General features: G+C 48.6%; 1 protein-coding gene and 1 long non-coding RNA gene across 10 annotated transcripts in view; both read left to right on the top strand.

The window, feature by feature from the left end:
• The window catches only part of LOC140903488 (uncharacterized), a 28,206-nt gene extending 17,005 nt beyond the window's left edge, over positions 1–11,201 (top strand). For 7 of the 9 annotated variants that reach the window (XR_012156263.2, XR_012156259.2, XR_012156257.2 and 4 more), the window contains 2 exons: positions 406–580; positions 1,875–2,623. This is a non-coding gene — a long non-coding RNA (uncharacterized LOC140903488). Of the gene's footprint in view, positions 1–405; positions 581–1,874; positions 2,624–11,120 lie in introns of those variants that run through there. The other 2 variants (XR_013635050.1, XR_012156262.2) reach the window with 2 other exon arrangements.
• Positions 11,202–12,015: 814 nt separating this feature from the next.
• AP3M2 (adaptor related protein complex 3 subunit mu 2) overlaps positions 12,016–19,108 on the top strand; it is a 30,294-nt gene continuing 23,201 nt past the window's right edge. The window contains exons 1-2 of the mRNA XM_073325049.2: positions 12,016–12,167; positions 15,841–16,189. Of these exons, the coding sequence (XP_073181150.1) occupies positions 15,917–16,189 (273 nt within the window). The 5' untranslated portion in view covers positions 12,016–12,167; positions 15,841–15,916. The remainder of the gene's footprint in view (positions 12,168–15,840; positions 16,190–19,108) is intronic.

Here is a 19,108-nt window from a genome sequence, read left to right as displayed (position 1 = left end):
AAAACTACTGTAAATACCTCCCAATGGGTGTAGAGTTCCTATATCCTAGCTATCAGACTCAGAGGTCCATGTTTCTGCCATGTATACCTGGAATACACCTCTCATTAAGGAAGCCATTTGGCATGTCATTTAAATTTATTCTGCATGTTATTTGGAATATATTTAAGGCAGAGTTAGGATACTGGTGATAAAACAGCAGTATAATAATGAGAAGCTTTTGTATAATAGCAGTATAATGATGAGAAGCTGCTCCTCAGGGCAGAGGCACATATTATCTACTGAACAGCTCCGTGTACGTCTTTGGTGCTATATTAAGTATAATTAAATGTTGTTGTGATACAGTAACAACTCCTTTCATTGATATGGTGCTCCAACAGCTCACCATGTGTGCATGTTGCATTGCAGAGGGTCACAGTCATTGGACTAATTTAGAAGCCTCATTGATAAAGGGTGACTTATATTCTGGATTTACAAAGGAAAAGAAAGAAATATTCCTGGCATCTCCAACTCTAGAGCCGAAATGGGGAAAAAAGCAGCTGACATCACCATAAGGAGGGAGAAATGATCTTCAGACGGACAGGTAACAAAGGGCTGTGTGTGTTTATGTATAATTAACTGACCTGCACAGTGAAGCAGGTAGGTGTTACTCTGCTGCATATATTGCATGTAAGCAGCTCATTCAGAAGGCCAGAAAGGGTGCCCTTCTTAAACCAGTATGTTGTAAGAGAAAGACAGTACCCAGGGATTTCCAAAAGTAAAGGCTACTTGAACACACTTGATTAATTGCTTTTGGAAAGTGACAATGAGAACAGACAGTAGTGAAGCAGCAAAATAAAAGGCTATCTAATATTAGCAACTGAATTACTCAATTGCATAACAAGTGACTTAGTAACAGAGATGAGAGAATTATAGTAAATGGTTACAGAACAGGTAGCAGAGGAGTGACAAATAACATGTTGCAGGCATTGCTGTTGGGCCCAGTTTTGCTCACAATATATCAATGACACAGAAAAGGGAATATGCAAGGAGTGCAAATTTGCTGAAGACATAACTAGGAAGGCCAGCTGGTACCATAGAGCAGGGCATTGGATTGAAAGGCACTAAATGGGGACTGGAGCTGACAAGAGACTTTTGCGTTTTAATGTAGAAAAATATAATAATATAATAGGGATAGGACTGAAAAGGACAAAGTGGATTCTGCCCTAAATTATCCCTATCAACAAGGCACTGATTAGAAGAAGGGTCTGGAGAACAATGATAACAGAAAACTAAACTTAGCAGCTCAGCCAACAAGAAATCAAAGCACAAAAAGGAGAGAGTGATAGAGGGATAAGGCAGAAATGAGAAAGGGTCACAGGGTCAGCGAGACCAAACCTGGAGTGCTGGACACAGTTCAGGGTTCCATATAGCAAAGAGGATACTGAACATTACTCTTGTTTCTAGTAGTGCTCACGCTATGCTAGGCACACCCCCAAGAGAGCAGTGAGGGTGCTAAAATTCTCAGAGGGTACATACATAAGCCAAAGTTAGAGGAAAGGGTTTGTATTCCCTGGAAGAGAAGAGGGTATGACTGAGGGATAGCCATTTTTGAAGGATGGAGGGAATGTGAGTGTCAGAAATGCATTTGTCGGGGTAACAGGCTGAGAAAGAAAAGGGCATAAACTAAAGCTAAGAAATGTGTGAGTACTAGTTGCCAAAATCTGTTTAATGAGCGGTAAAATGATGTGTTCCTTTCTGCTACTTGTCTCTGATTGAAAACGGATTAATTCAACATATATTTAAACATAGCATAATCAAATCATAGAAGAAAACACGTGAATCGTCATTTACATTTTATCCATACCCTTTTTTCTATATTTTTGTTTTGTTGCCAGTGCTAGAAACCCAATTGCTAATCTAGGGTCATTCAGATTTCACCATCAAGGGCCACGTTATCAATTGCCAGGAACATGAGAGAGACAGGTAATTTGCATCTATATACTTTTACAACTAAAAAGTAAATGTACTCTAGTATTTGTGTTTTTATCTTCCTGAGTAGATTAACAGAAATTTCTTCCTGGCTGAGTTTACCTGCAATGGAAAAACAAAACCGTTCTTAGAAGGGAAAAGCAGAAATGAGATTTGGCCTAATAGAATTTGTAGTGTCCATGAATGTACCTCCAAGCTCCTTTATTGCAACTCATATCTAGGAATGAAGCTTCACATCTGGAAAATCATCAACCAGTACAAAATGCAGTTGTCTTCTTAGTGAACACATCACCCCAGTGTTCCTTCCTCTGTATTTGGTCCTCACTGAATAGAGTCTATTTCAAGGTATCGGTTCAGATATTCAAAACCATCCATGCAAATGGCGCTGGCTACCCAAGATGTCCACAGTGTCCACAGTGATGACCTCCCACAACAGATGCTTTCCACAAAAACAATGAAACTGTTGACCAATAGTAGGAGGCTCATGAGTGTGAGGGACAGAACTTTCACAGCAGCCAGATGTACACGATGAAACTCACTTCTGCAAGAGATGAGTGACACCAAGCCTCACCCTATTCAGAACTAAGATCTTGTCTACAAGAAAGTTGTACCAATGTAATTAAGTTGGTTTCTAAATGTAAATCTCATCTCTTCAGTTTAGTTTCCCTTCAATAATTTCTTCACACACAAATGGATACCCAAGACACCCACTCATGCACACAAACTGCCTATAAACTAATCAAATTATTTCTCTTACAGGCTGGGAAGGAAGAGAGACTATTATTATTCTTTCAGTTTGGGAGGCAACAGATGCTAAGGCAATGGGGTTTAGAAAGTACCTAAATAGAAAGGTAGATCTCCCAATCCAAGTGTGCATCCACACTAGGAAGAAAAGGTGTTTTACCATATATTAGCTAACGCATGGTAACATCCTAGTGTGGACAGGGCAGTCTTAGTTCTCACATGTTAGCAGGTTGAGGTAAATGCTAACTAGGGGAAGCCTAAAGCTAATATATGGCAAAATACTCCTTTTTTCCTAGTGAAGACAAGGCCTAAGATAAATTAAACTGGAGGGTAGCCAAAGCTGCACTTACTCCACATTCTCCACATTGAGCCATTAGAGCACTCTTTTGGGACTCTTCTTCTAACCCCTCTTCACCATAAATTGCTTTCTGTCTGTCCTGGTTCTCAGCTTTTGGTTACGGAGCAAGTTGGAAGATCATTTGTATTTAGAGTTTTTAACAGCTGAAGTCCAACCTAAGCCTCTCAGTTCAAGCCTTTACTGCATTTGAAAAGGGGAAGTAAAATCCCCAAAAGAAGTCCCTTGAACATTGACAGGGAAAGTGAAAACTTATAAATAACCGATTGCTTGGTACTAAGTGCATGGATGATCCCAGTAAGGACAGATGCTGTGGTTACTGATTTATGGCTATGGAGGACTTAAGAACAGTTCCAATGTCAATGGAGTTTCAGACATGCTAATAGCAGCTCTTTGCTGCTTGCTGCCCAGAAGCTGCTTGGCAGGGTCTCATTTCACATTACTTAATTTTCGTCTGAAAATTGTGTTTTCTGGCCTAAATTGATGGTTATAATTATTATTCCTCTGAATTATTTCTAATATGAAATGCAGCAACCGTTTAATAGTTCACAGAAACAGTATACAGCAGTTTTAGATCAGAAACAAGGGAGAATCTGCAGAGGACTTTAAGGAGGTGGATATCTTGATTCTCATTAAGTTTATTACACTCCATGTTTTAATCTTGTCTTTAGTCCTTGAATTCGTACTTGTGTTATTGTAGACCACCCATGATACACTAGCTGAAGGTTCTGTGGAGATAACATTACCATGTATTTTTGAGGTATGTATTGGTTTTTTCAATTACTTTTCAACCAAGTCAGAGAAAGGACATCATTCACCAGGGTTATCACCTTAAATTTGAAATATATATTGGTACATTTGTGTAAACATCACATGGGAGACACAAGAAGAATTGGAGTCTTGCCATTTTTAGGACACAGTGAAAGACTTCTTTTTGTGCAAATCTGTTCACAGAAACAGAGGTCTACAATGATCTGTATGTTCTCCAGGTGCGGATTTAGCCTTTTTAGGGTTCTGGATAAATCAAGGGAGGAGAGGAGAGTTTAGGCCAATATAGGGAGAACCAGTGTGAATCTAATTTTTGTTACATGACACCTATAGAGGTAGGGGAATTAGAAGTATAGACAGCAGACTTTCAGTGTCCTGCATGCAAATCTCAATGGTGCCCCCTGCTGGTTTGGGTTGGTTTCAAAAGGTTTTGTTTAAGGCATCTTACATCTAGAGCTGGGTAAATAATTTATTTTTTGGTTCAACCTGCAAACCGAAAAATCAGAAACAATAGTTAGATAGATTCCAAAAATGTTCAGAATTTGTCAGCAAATATGTGTGTGACCTTTAGACGAGTGCAGGGGTGGCCAACCTGTGGCTCTGGAGCCACATGCAGCTCTTCAGAAGTTAATATGCGGCTCCTTGTATAGACAGGCACTGACTCTGGGGCTGGAGCTATACATGCGAACTTTCCAATGTGCCGGGGGTGCTCATAGCTCAACCCCTGGCACTGCCACAGGCCCTGTCCCCACTCCAGCCCTTCCCATCCCCTCCCCTAAGTTTGCTGTGCCCTCGCTCCTCCCCCCCAGCCCCAGCCTCCTGCACACCACGAAACAGCTGATCGGGAGGTGGGGGAGGGAGAGGGTGGCGCTGATCAGCAGGGCTGCCGGTGGGTGGGAGGCACTGGGAATGGTGGGGGGAAACTGATGGGGGGCTGCTGACGTACATGGCTCTTTGGCAATATACATTGGTAAATTCTGGCTCCTTCTCAGGCTGGTCACGCCCGGCCTAGTGGTTAAGGGCACTTGCTTGGGAAGGAAAAAACTAAGGTTTGAATCCCCACATTGGAGCAGGGATTCAATTGAAAGCTGTACTCTCCTAGATGAGCATTCTAACCACCAGGCTACAGACAATTCTGAGATGGGTCACTCTCAGTCTCTCCTGTTAAAGGTGTTCTACTTTGTATAAATACTTAAATATTCATTGGACCAAAGAGAGAGAGTTAGTGAAAATGACAGTTCCCTGGTGATTAAGCCACTCACTGGGAGGTAGGAGTTGTGGATTCAAATCTTCTCTCTGCCTGATTTAGAGGAGTGATTTGAATTCACATCTCCCACATCCCAGGTAAGTGCTCTAACTGCTAGGCTGACAGATGAATGGACATGCTCTCTCTCACTTCCCTGAAGCTGGCCCAAACTAACTGGGTCAAATTCATGATAGTTTCAGCTCAATCAAAAGTGCATTTTTGGCACATAACATATTTGTTGAAAAAATGTCATCCTACTTCACTCTGATGGAGGAAGGTGGATTGCCCAGTGTGGCTTTCAAGAGACCAAGGATTGTTAATGCCTTCAGTGCTGCATTAGAACGGGGGAGACTACAAGGACTCACACTCTTGTCGCCTTCTTTGCCATATATTCTGTGTTGTGGTGTACAGCATATTCAGTTATTTACAGTAAGAGTACCAAATTAATTCTGTTGAGAAGACAAATTGCTGTTTAAAATTATTTGGTTTTTTTTGTGCACGCAAATAACTGATTTGTTGACCAAGTGGTAATAACCATGCAAGTTACATGATCAGTCATGTACCTTTATTATTGTAAAATATGGCTCATGACGTGATTCAAGAGTTGGAATCCAATTAGATGACTCGTTCACGTCTCTTAGAGCTGTTATTTCAGGCTGTGTACAGATTCAGGAAAACCGCTCTGCCTCAGTTATGTATAGGCTACACGTGTTTCATATTTTTAAGATTTTCTTTACAATAGTAAGAGCTAGAGATATGCTTCTTTTCATGAACACTTGCATTCTGCAAAATCTGTCATGTTGGCTGAATAAATAACAGAAACAGACCATATCTGGCTCATGGGTCCTATGTTTAAAACCTGTTTGAGTTTCTTTCCATAGATCTATGTTACTAAAAGCTTTAAATTCAGAATAAATTAATAGTGTGAGAATGGATCTTAATAATTAAAACTAACTAAATAATAGGCAGATAACTGTTGCATCTAACAGTGATGTCATGGTATCATGTGTGTTCTTATGTGGCTGTATAGTCCAATCTGCGAAGAGCAAGATCACAAACAGATATCTACACAGGAATGTGCAGGCTCCCACTTGATACTTGGCTGTCTTTTCGATCGATTTTTCACATCTGTCTTCCTCTAAGTGTTTACAACTTTTATGGATAGTTGCTTTCCATTCAGATCTGTCTGTGGCTCTGTCTTCAAAGTTATCAGTAGTTATGCTGCATGAGGTGAGATTCTGCTGATGTCTGTCCTAGCAGGGCTTTCATTGACTACCCCTCTTGCATTTTCTGAGTTTCAGCTCACCATAGAAAAGTTTTGTTGGGAGTCTATCGTCGCCCATTCTTACACTATGACCTGTCTGTCCAAGCCAGGGGTGGGCAAACGTTTTGGCCTGAGGGCCACATCGGAGTTGCAAAACAGTATGGAGGGCCTGGTAGGGAAGGCTGTGCCTCCGCAAACAGCCTGGCCCCGCCCTGTATCCGCCCCCCCACTTCCCGCTCCCTGACTGCCCGCCTCAGAACCCCTAACCCATCCAACCCCCCTCCCGGGACCCCCCACCCCTAACCGCCCCCGCAGGACCCCGCCCCCTATCTAAACCGCCCCGTGCTCCCTGTCCCCTGACTGCCCCGACCCCTATCCACACCCCCACCCCCCAACAGCCCCCTGGGGACCCCTGACCCATCCACGCCCCCCCACTCCTTGTCCTCTGACCGTCCCCTTCTGGGACCTCCATCCCTAACTGCCTCCCCAGGATCCCACCCCCTATCCAACCCCCACTGCTCCCTGTCCCCCCCCCCACCCGGGACTCCCAACCCCCCAGGACCTCACCCCTGATCCAAGCCCCCCTGCTCTCTGTCTCCTGACCGCTCCCCTCCCCAAATCTCCACTGCATCCCATCCCCTGACTGTCCCCCTGGACCTTCTGCGACTTATCCAACCTCCCCCCGCCCCCTTACCATGTCGCTCAGAGCGGCAGGACAGGCTTATTGGAAAGCCTGGTAGGTGGGCGGGCTCAAGCTGCACTGCCCGTGCGGCGGCGTAACTACAGGGGAGGGGGGACAGCGGGGGAGAGGCTGGGGGCTAGTCTCCCTGGTCAGGAGCTCAGGGGCTGGGCAGGATGGTCCCGCAGGCCGGGTGTGGCCCGCAGGCCGTAGTTTGCCCACCTCTGGTCTAAGCAGAGCTTTGATTACATTGCCTTGTTGCTGGTTGTTTTTGCTTTTTCAAGTACTTCAATGTTTGAGACTTTGTCTCACCAGTGGAGCTTTAGAATAGAGCAGATATAGCACATATGAAATTTTACAAGATATTTAATGTGTTTGCAGTAAACTGTCCATGTTTCACATGATTATAAATGGGGTGCTATCTCTGCTGAATTTTATATCATAGACTCCAAGGCCAGTAGAGAGCACTGTGATAATAAAATCTGATCTCCTGTATAACACAGGCCATAGAACTCCCCCCCCCCCCAGCCAATTATTAGAGTACATTTTTTAGAAAAACATCCAAGCTTGATTTAAAAACAGTCAGTGATCGGAGAATCCACCACAATCCTTGGTAAATTGTTCCAATGATTAATTACCCTCACTGTCAAAAATTTATACCTAATTTCTCACATATATTTGTCTAGCTTCAACTTCCAGTACTGTATTGGGTTATATCTTTCTCTGCTAGATTGAAGAGCCCATTATTCCATATAGATGCTTATAGATTGTAATCAAGTCACCCCTTAACCTTATCTTTGTTAGACTCAAAGAGTTCAATCTATTTAGTTTATCACTACAAAGCATGTTTTCTAATACTCAGGGGTTAAAGTAAGTTAGAGGACTTACCGGTACGCCAGAGTCCTGACCAGGGAGCATGGCCTCAACCGGAAGAGGGGTGGCCTTAACCAGAAGAGGCAGGGCCTTAAATCTCCAGGCCCTTTAAATCTTGATTTCAAGGGCCAGGGCTCCAGCTGCAGTAGTGGCGGCTGGGAGCCCAGGGCCTTTTAAATCACCCCCGAGCTACCAGCTGCAGAGGCATCTGGGAACCCTGGGGCTCGGGGGCGATTTAAAGGGCCTGGGGCTCCAGCTGCTGCTATCAGAGCCCCGGGCCCTTTAAATCACTGAGGAGCCCTGGGGGCTCCCGGCTGCCACCGCTGCTCTGGGCTCTGGCAGAGCTTTAAAGGGCCTGGGGCTCCACTGTGGTAGCGGCTGCCGGAGCCCTGAGCCCTTTAAATCCCCACCTGAGCCCTGCTGCCCGAACCCTGGGGTAGCGGTGGTGGGGATTTAAAGGGGCGGTAGCGGGGGCTGGAGCTCCGGGGCCCTTTAAATCCCCGCCAGAGTCCTGCCGCTGCTACACCAGGGCTTGGGCAGCAGGGCTCAGGTGGAGATTTAAAGGGCCGGGGCGGTAGCAGTGGCTGGAGCTCTAGGGCCCTTTAAATCCCCGTCGCAGCCCCGCCGCCGCTACCCCAGGGCTTTAAATTGCCCTCTGGGAAAGCCAGTCCCGGTATGGCACACTGGCTCTTACCGGTACACCGTACCGGGGCGTAGTGGCTTACTTTCACCTCTGCTAATACCTTAATCATACTCGTGGCTTTCTCTGAACCCTCTCCTGTCTATCAACATCCTTGAATTGTGGACACCAGAACTGGATGCAGTATTACAGCAGCAGTTACATCACTACCAAATACAGAGGTTAAAATAATCTCTTTTCTCCTACTCAAGATTTCCCTGTGTTATGTATCCAAGGATCACATTAACCCTTTTAACCATAGTGTCGCACTGGGAGCTTATGTTCAGCTGATTATCCACCGTGACCCCCAAATCTTTTTCAGAGTTACTGCTTTCCAGGGTATAATCTCCCATTCTGTAGGTATGGCCTATCTTCTTTGTTCCTAGATATAGACACACACATTTCGCCATATTAAAATGCACATTACATGTCTGCCCCCTGTTTATCAAGCGATCCAGATCACTCTGAATCAGAGGCCTGCCCGCTCCCAACATTTTAGAGTCATGTGCAAGCTTTATCAGTGATGATAAAAATGTTAAATGGAGTAGGATCAAAAACCGATCCCAGTGGGACCGCAGTGGAAAAGCACCCATTGATTTTGACTCCCCATTTACAATTACATTTGGAGACCTATCAGTTGACCAGTTTTTGATCCATTTAATGTGTGCCATGTTAATTTTTTATCATTCTAAGTTTTTTAATCAAAATGTCATGTGGTACCAAGACAAACACTTTACAGAAGTCTGACTATATTACACCAACACTATTAGTTTTATCAACCAAACTTGTAATCTCATTAAAAAAAATCAAGTTAGCTTGATAGGCTACATTTTCCTTAAACCCATGTTGATTTGCATTAATTACAGAACCCTCCTTTAATTCTGTATTAATTGAGTTTTGTATCAACTGCTCCATTATCTTGCCCAGAAATGTCGTCAGGCTGACAGGCCTAATTATTCATGTCATCCCATTTATTCTTTTTAAAAACTGGCTCAACTTTAGCTTCCTTCTCATCCTTCTGAAAGTTCCCCAGTGCTCCAAGACTCATTGAAAATCAATATTAACGGTCCAGTGAACTCCCGGGCCAACTCTTTTAAAACTCTTGAATGCAAGTTATTTAGACCTGCTGATTTTAAAATGTCTGACTTGAGTAGCTTCTTTTTAGTATTTTCCAGAGATATTAGTGGAATGGAAAGAATGTTATCATCATCATAGGATGAGACTATATCATCTGTTTTTCCCCAAATACAGAACAGAAATATTTATTGAACATGTTTGCCTTTTCTAATTATTATTTAAATTTCTACTAATACCAATACCATTGTCAGGATTCTTTTTGTTTCAATCCCCGCAGCTCCCCACCGCTGTGGAGGGGCAGGGGGACCCCAGCAGCTCCTCACCACACTGGCAGCAGGGGGACTCCAGCAGCTCCCCACTGCCACCGGTGGCAGGGGGACCTGGGTGGTGGGGGCCCCTGTAGCTCCCAGCCACCCGACAGCTGCCCAGCCCTTCCCATTATATCATGGATATTTTTAGTAAAAGTCAGGGACAGGCCACAGGCAATAAAGAAAATTTCACAGAAGCCCGTGACCTGTCCCTGACTTTTACAGAAAATATTCATGATAAAATCTTAGCCTTAATCATGACTGCAGAAAACTTATACTGAGAAAAAAACTATATTTGTGGTGAGATATTTCAGAATATGGATGGGAGGAAACACTGACACTGGAAAGAATGGAGGTGCTTTTATTTTAGCTTTTGATGAAGGAACAGAGACGGGCTGCTAAAATTGGAGCAACAGGACATCCTGTCCGAAAGCAACAGCATGTTTCTCTTCCCAGATCTGAGTGTGGAGCAACAGATGTTCTTGTCAGTGTTAATGGGACAGCATCTGCCATATTCCATGAGCAGGAGGAAACACTTCTGGGGAGCGCTCTCCAGATCCAAGCATAACAGGAGAAAACAAGGCCTAGACAATGTGGAACTAGAAGAGATATAGCATGGGAGTGGTGGGAACAACCAGCTGGCCAGCCAGACACCCACAGAGAGAAATGGGGGTGAGAGGAAGGGAGTCAGTTAGTTTGTGTGTTCCGCTATGAGTTTGTTACTGGGTTTCTTTCTCATTGTGCTGCTCTTATGTCTGAGCTGCCCACGCCCACCAGGAGAGATAGACTGATAACCAGAACAAGGTGAGGTTATTTCCGTGCAACCTCTCCAGCTGTTGCATGTTTTCACTAACCAAGACTGTAAGCTTTTTGGGGCTGAGGCTGTCACTTATTACATGTGATTATTAGAGAGACAAGTTGGGTGAGGTAATATCTTTTATTGGACCAACTTGTTAATGAGAGACACAAGCTTTTGAGCTACACAGTGCTCTTCTTCGGGTGATTATAGCATCCAGCACCATAGGGCTAGGATACATGACTCAGCCCTTTGGGTACTATAGTGAATCCATTGTTACTGACGCTTGTGATATTTTTTCTTAAAACCCCGCTACTGGAGGGCTATGACTATATGAGAATCTTGGTTTTCATTTACCTCTAGAAAAAAATTGAAGTTTCCAGACCTCCTGCTTACAGAGAGAAATCTGAAACCAGGAGCTGAGCACCTGCAGAAGGCTCAGAAATGAGGTGAAGAAAAAGCACCCACTTTAAAAAAATGGTTTGAGGGTGGGAGTTGACTTGTGACTGTTGAGCACTTGGAGTTGGCCACACTGAGTGATGCTGAATGTAGGGTGATCAGATAACAAGTGTGAAGAATCAGGACATGGATGAGGGGGTAATAGAACAAAGCCCCAAGTATCGTGATTGTCCCTGTAAAATCAGGACATCTGGTCACCCTTGCGGAATGCCTGTTCATCTCTGGCTGTGTGAGCTGTGCTTGCTTGGTTGGCACGCCTGTCCAGAGGCCTGATTGGGCTGCAGTGCATTGTTCTGTACCTGCCCTGGGCTCTGTGCGCCCCTGGGGAGAGCTGGCCTGCGCCCCTACAGCCAGGAGGGGGCACTCTGTTGGCAGGTGCTGGCTGGCAGTGGGGCAGAGCTCCGCTCTGAGCAGGGAGGGCGCAGCCCAAACCACTGGTGCAGAAAGGCAAGGAAGAGCGGGTGAGCGCAGCTGGCTCCCGCATTACGCCCAGGGCCGGGAGGGGGCGGACTGGGACAGCGGAGGTCCGGGGGAAACGCTCTCTTTGTGCAGCAGGACCCAGAGCACGCGGTCGCTCACTCTCGCGCGTGCCCTCTGTCTGCCTGGCGGACTCCCGCCACTTTGAGCCAGGGGGCGGGGCGTTGCTGGGGCCGTCCTAGAGTTTGCACCAATCATAGCTCACTACCGTGGGCCTACACCAATCAGAGGCCAGTGCACTAACGTCGTTCTTGTCGTAAGCAATTTGCCCTTTCGCAACCTATCAGTCGTAAATTGGGGCACAAGTCACCCAATCAGAGGCCTCGGGGCGTCACCGACCCGGGCGCGTCGCGGGTGGCCGAGTGTTGCCGCGGCCATTCTCCGGGGCTGGGGTTGGCTGGGCTGCCGAGGGGACTGTCGCCGCCAAGGCGAGGGGAGCGTTCGGACGTGGTGGGAGCCGGACGGGCCTGGGAGGTGAGTGGCGCCCTGCGGCCTCCTGGTCCCTAGCGCCCTCCCCCGCCGAGTCCCGGAGGCTGCAGGGGGTCCCCCCCCCGGCTGTCACAGCGGCCACGCCACAGCCCCCCCCCGAGGGCACCGCCCCCCTCCCCCGGCTGTCACAGCGGCCACGCCACAGCCCCCCCCCCCCCGAGGGCACAGCCCCCCTCCCCCGGCTGTCACAGCGGCCACGCCACAGCCCCCCCCCCCGAGGGCACAGCCCCCCCCCCGGCTGTCACAACAGCCACGCCACAGCCCCCCCCCCCGAGGGCACAGCCCCCCTCCCCCGGCTGTCACAGCGGCCACGCCACAGCCCCCCCCGAGGGCACCGCCCCCCTCCCCCGGCTGTCACAGCGGCCACGCCACAGCCCCCCCCCGAGGGCACAGCCCCCCCCCCCCGGCTGTCACAACGGCCACGCCACAGCCCCCCCCCCGAGGGTACAGCCCCCCTCCCCCGGCTGTCACAGCGGCCACGCCACAGCCCCCCCCCCGAGGGTACAGCCCCCCTCCCCCGGCTGTCACAGCGGCCACGCCACAGCCCCCCCCCGAGGGCACAGCCCCCCCCCCGGCTGTCACAGCGGCCACGCCACAGCCCCCCCCCCGAGGGCACAGCCCCCCTTCCTCGGCTGTCACAGCGGCCACGCCACAGCCCCCCCCCCCGAGGGCACAGCCCCCCTTCCTCGGCTGTCACAACGGCCACGCCACAGCCCCCCCCCGAGGGTACAGCCCCTCTCCCTCGGCTGTCACAACGGCCACGCCACAGCCCCCCCCCCCCCGAGGGCACAGCCCCCCTTCCTCGGCTGTCACAACGGCCACGCCACAGCCCCCCCCCGAGGGCACCGCCCCCCTCCCCCGGCTGTCACAGCGGCCACGCCACAGCCCCCCCCCGAGGGCACAGCCCCCCCCCCGGCTGTCACAGCGGCCACGCCACAGCCCCCCCCCGAGGGCACAGCCCCCCTTCCTCGGCTGTCACAACGGCCACGCCACAGCCCCCCCCCCCGAGGGTACAGCCCCCCTCCCCCGGCTGTCACAACAGCCACGCCACAGCCCCCCCCGAGGGTACAGCCCCCCTCCCTCGGCTGTCACAGCGGCCACGCCACAGCCCCCCCCCCGAGGGCACAGCCCCCCCCCCGGCTGTCACAACAGCCACGCCACAGCCCCCCCCCCCCGAGGGCACAGCCCCCCTCCCCCGGCTGTCACAGCGGCCACGCCACAGCCCCCCCCCCGAGGGCACAGCCCCCCTTCCTCGGCTGTCACAACGGCCACGCCACAGCCCCCCCCCCGAGGGTACAGCCCCCCTCCCTCGGCTGTCACAACGGCCACGCCACAGCCCCCCCCCCCCCGAGGGTACAGCCCCCCTCCCCCGGCTGTCACAACAGCCACGCCACAGCCCCCCGCCCGAGGGCACAGCCCCCCTCCCCCGGCTGTCACAGCGGCCACGCCACAGCCCCCCCCCGAGGGCACAGCCCCCCCCCGGCTGTCACAGCGGCCACGCCACAGCCCCCCCCCGAGGGCACAGCCCCCCCCTCGGCTGTCACAGCGGCCACGCCACAGCCCCCCCCCTGAGGGTACAGCCCCCCTCCCCCGGCTGTCACAACGGCCACGCCACAGCCCCCCCCCCCCGAGGGCACAGCCCCCCTCCCTCGGCTGTCACAATGGCCACGCCACTGCCCCCCCTCCCTCGGCTGTCACAGCGGCCACGCCACAGCCCCCCCCCGAGGGCACAGGCCCCCTCCCCCGGCTGTCACAACGGCCACGCCACAGCCCCCCCCCCTGAGGGCACAGCCCCCCTCCCCCGGCTGTCACAACGGCCACGCCACAGCCCCCCCCCCGAGGGTACAGCCCCCCGAGGGTACAGCCCCCCTCCCCCGGCTGTCACAATGGCCACGCCACAGCCCCCCCCCCGAGGGCACAGCCCCCCTCCCTCAGCTGTCACAACGGCCACGCCACAGCCCCCCCCCCGAGGGCACAGCCCCTCTCCCTCGGCTGTCACAACGGCCACGCCACTGCCCCCCCCCCCCCGAGGGCACAGCCCCCCTCCCTCGGCTGTCACAACGGCCACGCCACTGCCCCCCCCCCGAGGGCACAGCCCCCCTCCCTCGGCTGTCACAACGGCCACGCCACTGCCCCCCCCCGAGGGCACAGCCCCCCTCCCTCGGCTGTCACAACGGCCACGCCACAGCCCCGCCCCCTCAGCTGTCACAGCGGCCACGCCGCGGCCACGCCACAGCCCCCCCCCCCGGCTCTCACAGCGGTCACGCCACAGACCTGTGGCCCCCACTGAGGGCTACCTGTAGCTTAGCTGCAGTGAGTGATGGTACCACATAGGGCGGGAGAGAGCTCCTGGAGGAAATTATGGTTTTTAAAAAAAACAAAAACAAAAAAACATGGCCCCAGACAGCCACCCCCTGTGACTTGGTGTTGACCAAATGGGAGGAGGCTACATAGGGAATGCACAGGCTTGTACAGAATCTCTCCATCCAGGGCCACAACATGTTTTACAGTGTTGGGGTGATGTCATTATCTCTGTCTTAAAGCTGGAGGAAACTGAGGTATAGAGGGAAAGTGGCTTTCTCAGTATCACCCAACAAGTCAGTGGCACAATTAGGCCAATTCTCTGGTATGAAGGTTTGTTGGTTAGGGATGTAAAAAACCGCACACAGCCCACTTAGCTGTGCTGGCAAAACTCCAGTATCAATGCAGATACAGTGTATGCCAACAGAAGAGTGCTCCTGTCAGCACGGTTAACATCACTCAAAGAAAAGGGGTACTTGTGGCACCTTGGAGACTAACAAATTCAAAAACCAGTCGGAGAACACTTCAATCTCTTTGGTCACTCGATTACAGACCTAAAAGTGGCAATTCTTCAGCAAAAAAACTTCAAAAACAGACTCCAACAAGAGACTGCTGAATTGGAATTAATTTGCAAACTGCATACAATTAACTTAGACTTGAATAGAGACTGGGAGTGGATGGGTCATTACACAAAGTAAAACTATTTCCCCAAGTTTATTCCTCCTCCCCCCCCTCCCCCCACACTGTTCCTCACATGTTCTTGTCAACTGTTGGAAATGGCCTACCTTGATTATCACTACAAAAGGTTCTCTCCCCCCACCCCCGCCGCTCTCCTGCTGGTAATAGCTCACCTTACTTGATCACTCTCGTTACAGTGTGCATGGTAACACCCATTGTTTCATGTTCTCTGTGTATATAAATCTCCCCACTGTATTTTCCACTGAATGCATCCGATGAAGTGAGCTGTAGGTCACGAAAGCTTATGCTCAAATAAATTGGTTAGTCTCTAAGGTGCCACAAGTACTCCTTTTCTTTTTGCGGATACAGACTAACACGGCTGCTACTCTGAAGCCTGTCATCACTCAAAGAGGTGTTGGGTTATGCTGACAGAAAAATTCCTGGTGGCATATGTAGCATCTGCGTTAGGGGGTCTGCTGGTATAGTTACCTTGGCAAAACATTTGTAGTGTAGAGACGGTCTCAGGAGCAGAATCGAGGTCTCTTGACTCCTTTAGACACAAGACTATGTTCCCTCCACACAGTCTAATTACAAAATTCAAGTGTGTGCATGTTGTTACTTTCTGTAAAATTAAATAGCGTCAAAGATCAACTCTTGAAGGGGCCATTTTGTTTTCTAGGATCAAACTACTGCAGAACGGGGTCCTATTGGGTAGGCAAAGTGTTTCCAGCACTTGGACTTCCTTTGGTTCAACCATGATTCACAGCCTCTTCCTGATTAACTCCTCAGGGGATATTTTTCTGGAGAAGCACTGGAAAAGTGTTGTCAGCCGCTCTGTTTGTGACTACTTTTTTGAAGCACAGGAGAGGGCTACAGAGGCAGAAAATGTACCTCCTGTGATCCCCACACCTCATCACTACCTCCTGAATGTATATCGTCATAAGATTTTTTTCGTGGCAGTGATTCAGACAGAAGTGCCGCCCCTATTTGTCATTGAATTCTTACATCGGGTTGTGGACACTTTCCAGGTGAGAAAAGCAGGATATTTTGTCATTATGTTTCGTATTTATCTATCATTGGTGCATACACCGTCTTATAATAATAGCAAAGATCGTCCTACAGCAATACTCTGTTTTTCAGCAGGAACTGCCATAATGAGCTTTTTCGCAGCAGTGTCCTTTCTCTGCATAACATGCTGTGCTTCGCTGGTGTAGACCAACAAAAGTGGATTTATAAATTAGGTCTCTAGCATTTAGTTGTTTAATGTGCTCAACTACAATTCCTTGAATTCATGTACACAATTTAACACAACAGATCTTTTTTGTTTCAGCAAGAACTCAGGCAAAGGCAAAGCTCTTTCAGTGCAGTTGCACCCCACTTCATGCGCTTGCCAAGTCAAAAGACTGTAAGAAGAGATGGGTTTCACACAATGGCCTAAAAATCAACAAGCTTGATCTCTTTCAAGTCCAAAGCCTGCCTCTGAGAACGTCCTGTCACCTGACATGTAGAACTGGGGACTGTTAGCTCAAACACACTAGCTGATATCAACTTTGGAGATTCACAGCAGAGCATGGATGATGCTTCACCTAGTCAGTCCTCAGCCATTTCCGGCTTAATACAGTAAATCAAAGTGAACTTGAATTTCACCTGCAAACAAATAGACATTTAAGATCATATAAAACAAATTTCCAAAATAACCCTAACATGATAATTAACAACTCTGGGGTTTGCAGGGTCTTCTGCAGGGTGGGAAAGGGTATTAGATAGTGCTGAGAGTTAACTCAGTAGCCTTTCACCTTTGCAGATCTAGGACTTAAATCCTGCCTTGGATCCTAAAGGAGCTGACTTTGTCAGTTTCTTTGTAACTGAATATTTTTTCTTTTTCACCAGGACATTCTATTTTATCGATTATAGTGGCAGTGAAGTAATGAGTATGGAGGACTGAAACATACAGAAGTTCTGAAAGATTGTGATATTATGGTTATATTTAATTTTTTTTTTTAAAAAGCAAAAGGGAGAAAAAAAGGAACTCTGTTAAGTTACCAGTAATTTGCTTCCTCTTTTGTCTGTGTCCCATAATTGTCACTCTGCTCGTGAGAAGACCAGGACTGGATCAGCAGCGAGGTGATTCCCAGTCAAGATGCAGTTGCACTCATAACTAGAAAAACAAGACATCAGGATCAACTTATATTTGCAAGGGTTATGGCATTGTATGGGCTGTACCATACATTTATCCCAAAGTGGAGCTGCTTCCTGTGGGATTTTTTTGAATCTAATTTTGTTCTGATTGGACTTTTCTCCCTCAGAAGGAATTTGGACGACTAACTGTATTTCTTTCAGATAATTGAGTGTTATCTTTGGATTTGGTTTCTCTGAGTTTCCTGTACTGAATTTAAAGTACAAATCTTGTTTCACAGAAAGATGAGTCATGTTAGAGTTGCCTCAGAGAGTTGTTAATATTCAGAGTACAGTAGTAGTGGGATCCTCGGGCAATCTGGGGAAGGAAGGCAGACATCATGTTCTGCCTGCAAAGCTCTGAATCCTGTGGTCAGGATTTGAGGTGTCCCATGACCAGAGTTACAGCAGCAGAGAGAAAATAGGAGCCTTTAGTCAGACTTCTTTATCATGTATGTTTTGCTTCTGAGCACTATAGTCAGACACGTGAATTCAGACTTGGGAGGTGTGGGTGAGGAATGGGAATAGAAATTAGGTAGATTCAGGGATCAGACTGGTAGGTGGAGCATGAAACTTGATGGTACTCTTCCAAGCCTTTCCCAGAGGAGATAAATTGGAGAGGGCTTGGAGAAGAGCCATGAGAAAGATTAAAAGATAAGAAAATATGTCTTATATTTAGGGTGACCAGATGTCCCTTTTTTATAGGGACAGTCCCATTTTTTGGGACTTTTTCTTATATAGGCGCCTATTACCCCTCACCCCATCCCGTTTTTTCACAGTTGCTATATGGTCACCCTACTTATAATAATGATAGAGTCAGAGAGCTCAGTCTACTTAGGTTAACAAAGAAAAGATTACGGATGACTTGATTACAGTTTATAAGTATTTTCCTGGGGAACAAATATTAGATAATAGGCTCTTTAGTCTATCGGAGAAAGGTACAATATAATCCAATGGCTGGAAATTGAAGCTAGACAAATTCAGACGGGAAATAAGGTGTACATTTTTAACAGCGTAATTCACCATTGGAACAATTTACCAAGGATAGTGGTGGATTCTCCCTCACTGACCATTTTTAAATCAAGATTTGATGTTTATCTAAAAGATCTGCTATGGGAATTATTTTGGGGAAGTTCTTATGGCCTGTGTTGTGCAGGAGGTCAGACTGCTTGATCATGGCCGTCCCTTCTGGCCTTGGAGTCTATGAGTTGCTATTTACAGTAGATTGTGCAGGTTATTCAGAATATGATTGCTCATGCTTGTTGGGCTTGTGCTTGGCTTCCCCTCAGACAGAGAATGCACCCATGGGTTCTGCTAGGTTCTTCATGTTTGGCTTCCCATTCATGAGGCTCATGTGCCTCGGGAGGCTGCTTGAGCTTGGCTGTCTTCTGGGGGCTCTGCTAGGGATCTCTCTTCTTTGGACTTGGCTCCTTCTTGGTTGTGGGGGCTGGAGAGAAGTGGCAGTATTGTTCAGGCTTGCTCACAGCAGTGCCAAAATGAGCAGTCACTCTCAGTACATTATTCAGATGGTCATGCTATGATTCTCTCTCCCCTCCCCACCCTTCTTCCTTACAGGCTTTGATGAGCAGTGAAATAGTTAATATTTCAAGTATCAAAGTTATCATTGGCTGGCTGAGTTATTGCCTATTCAGATGAATGAGGCAGTTCACACATCTCAAGGGTACCTCAGTCTACACAGCCTGCAGCAGCACCGTCCAACCCAGGTTGAGAGACTTGCACTGGACTTGTACTGCCTACTAAAAATAGCTGTG

Source organism: Lepidochelys kempii, chromosome 26, assembly GCF_965140285.1.
Source record: "Lepidochelys kempii isolate rLepKem1 chromosome 26, rLepKem1.hap1, whole genome shotgun sequence".
NCBI classification, from domain to species: domain Eukaryota; kingdom Metazoa; phylum Chordata; order Testudines; family Cheloniidae; genus Lepidochelys; species Lepidochelys kempii.
Note: the sequence above shows the minus strand (reverse complement) of the source record. Positions and strands in the feature narration are given on the sequence as shown.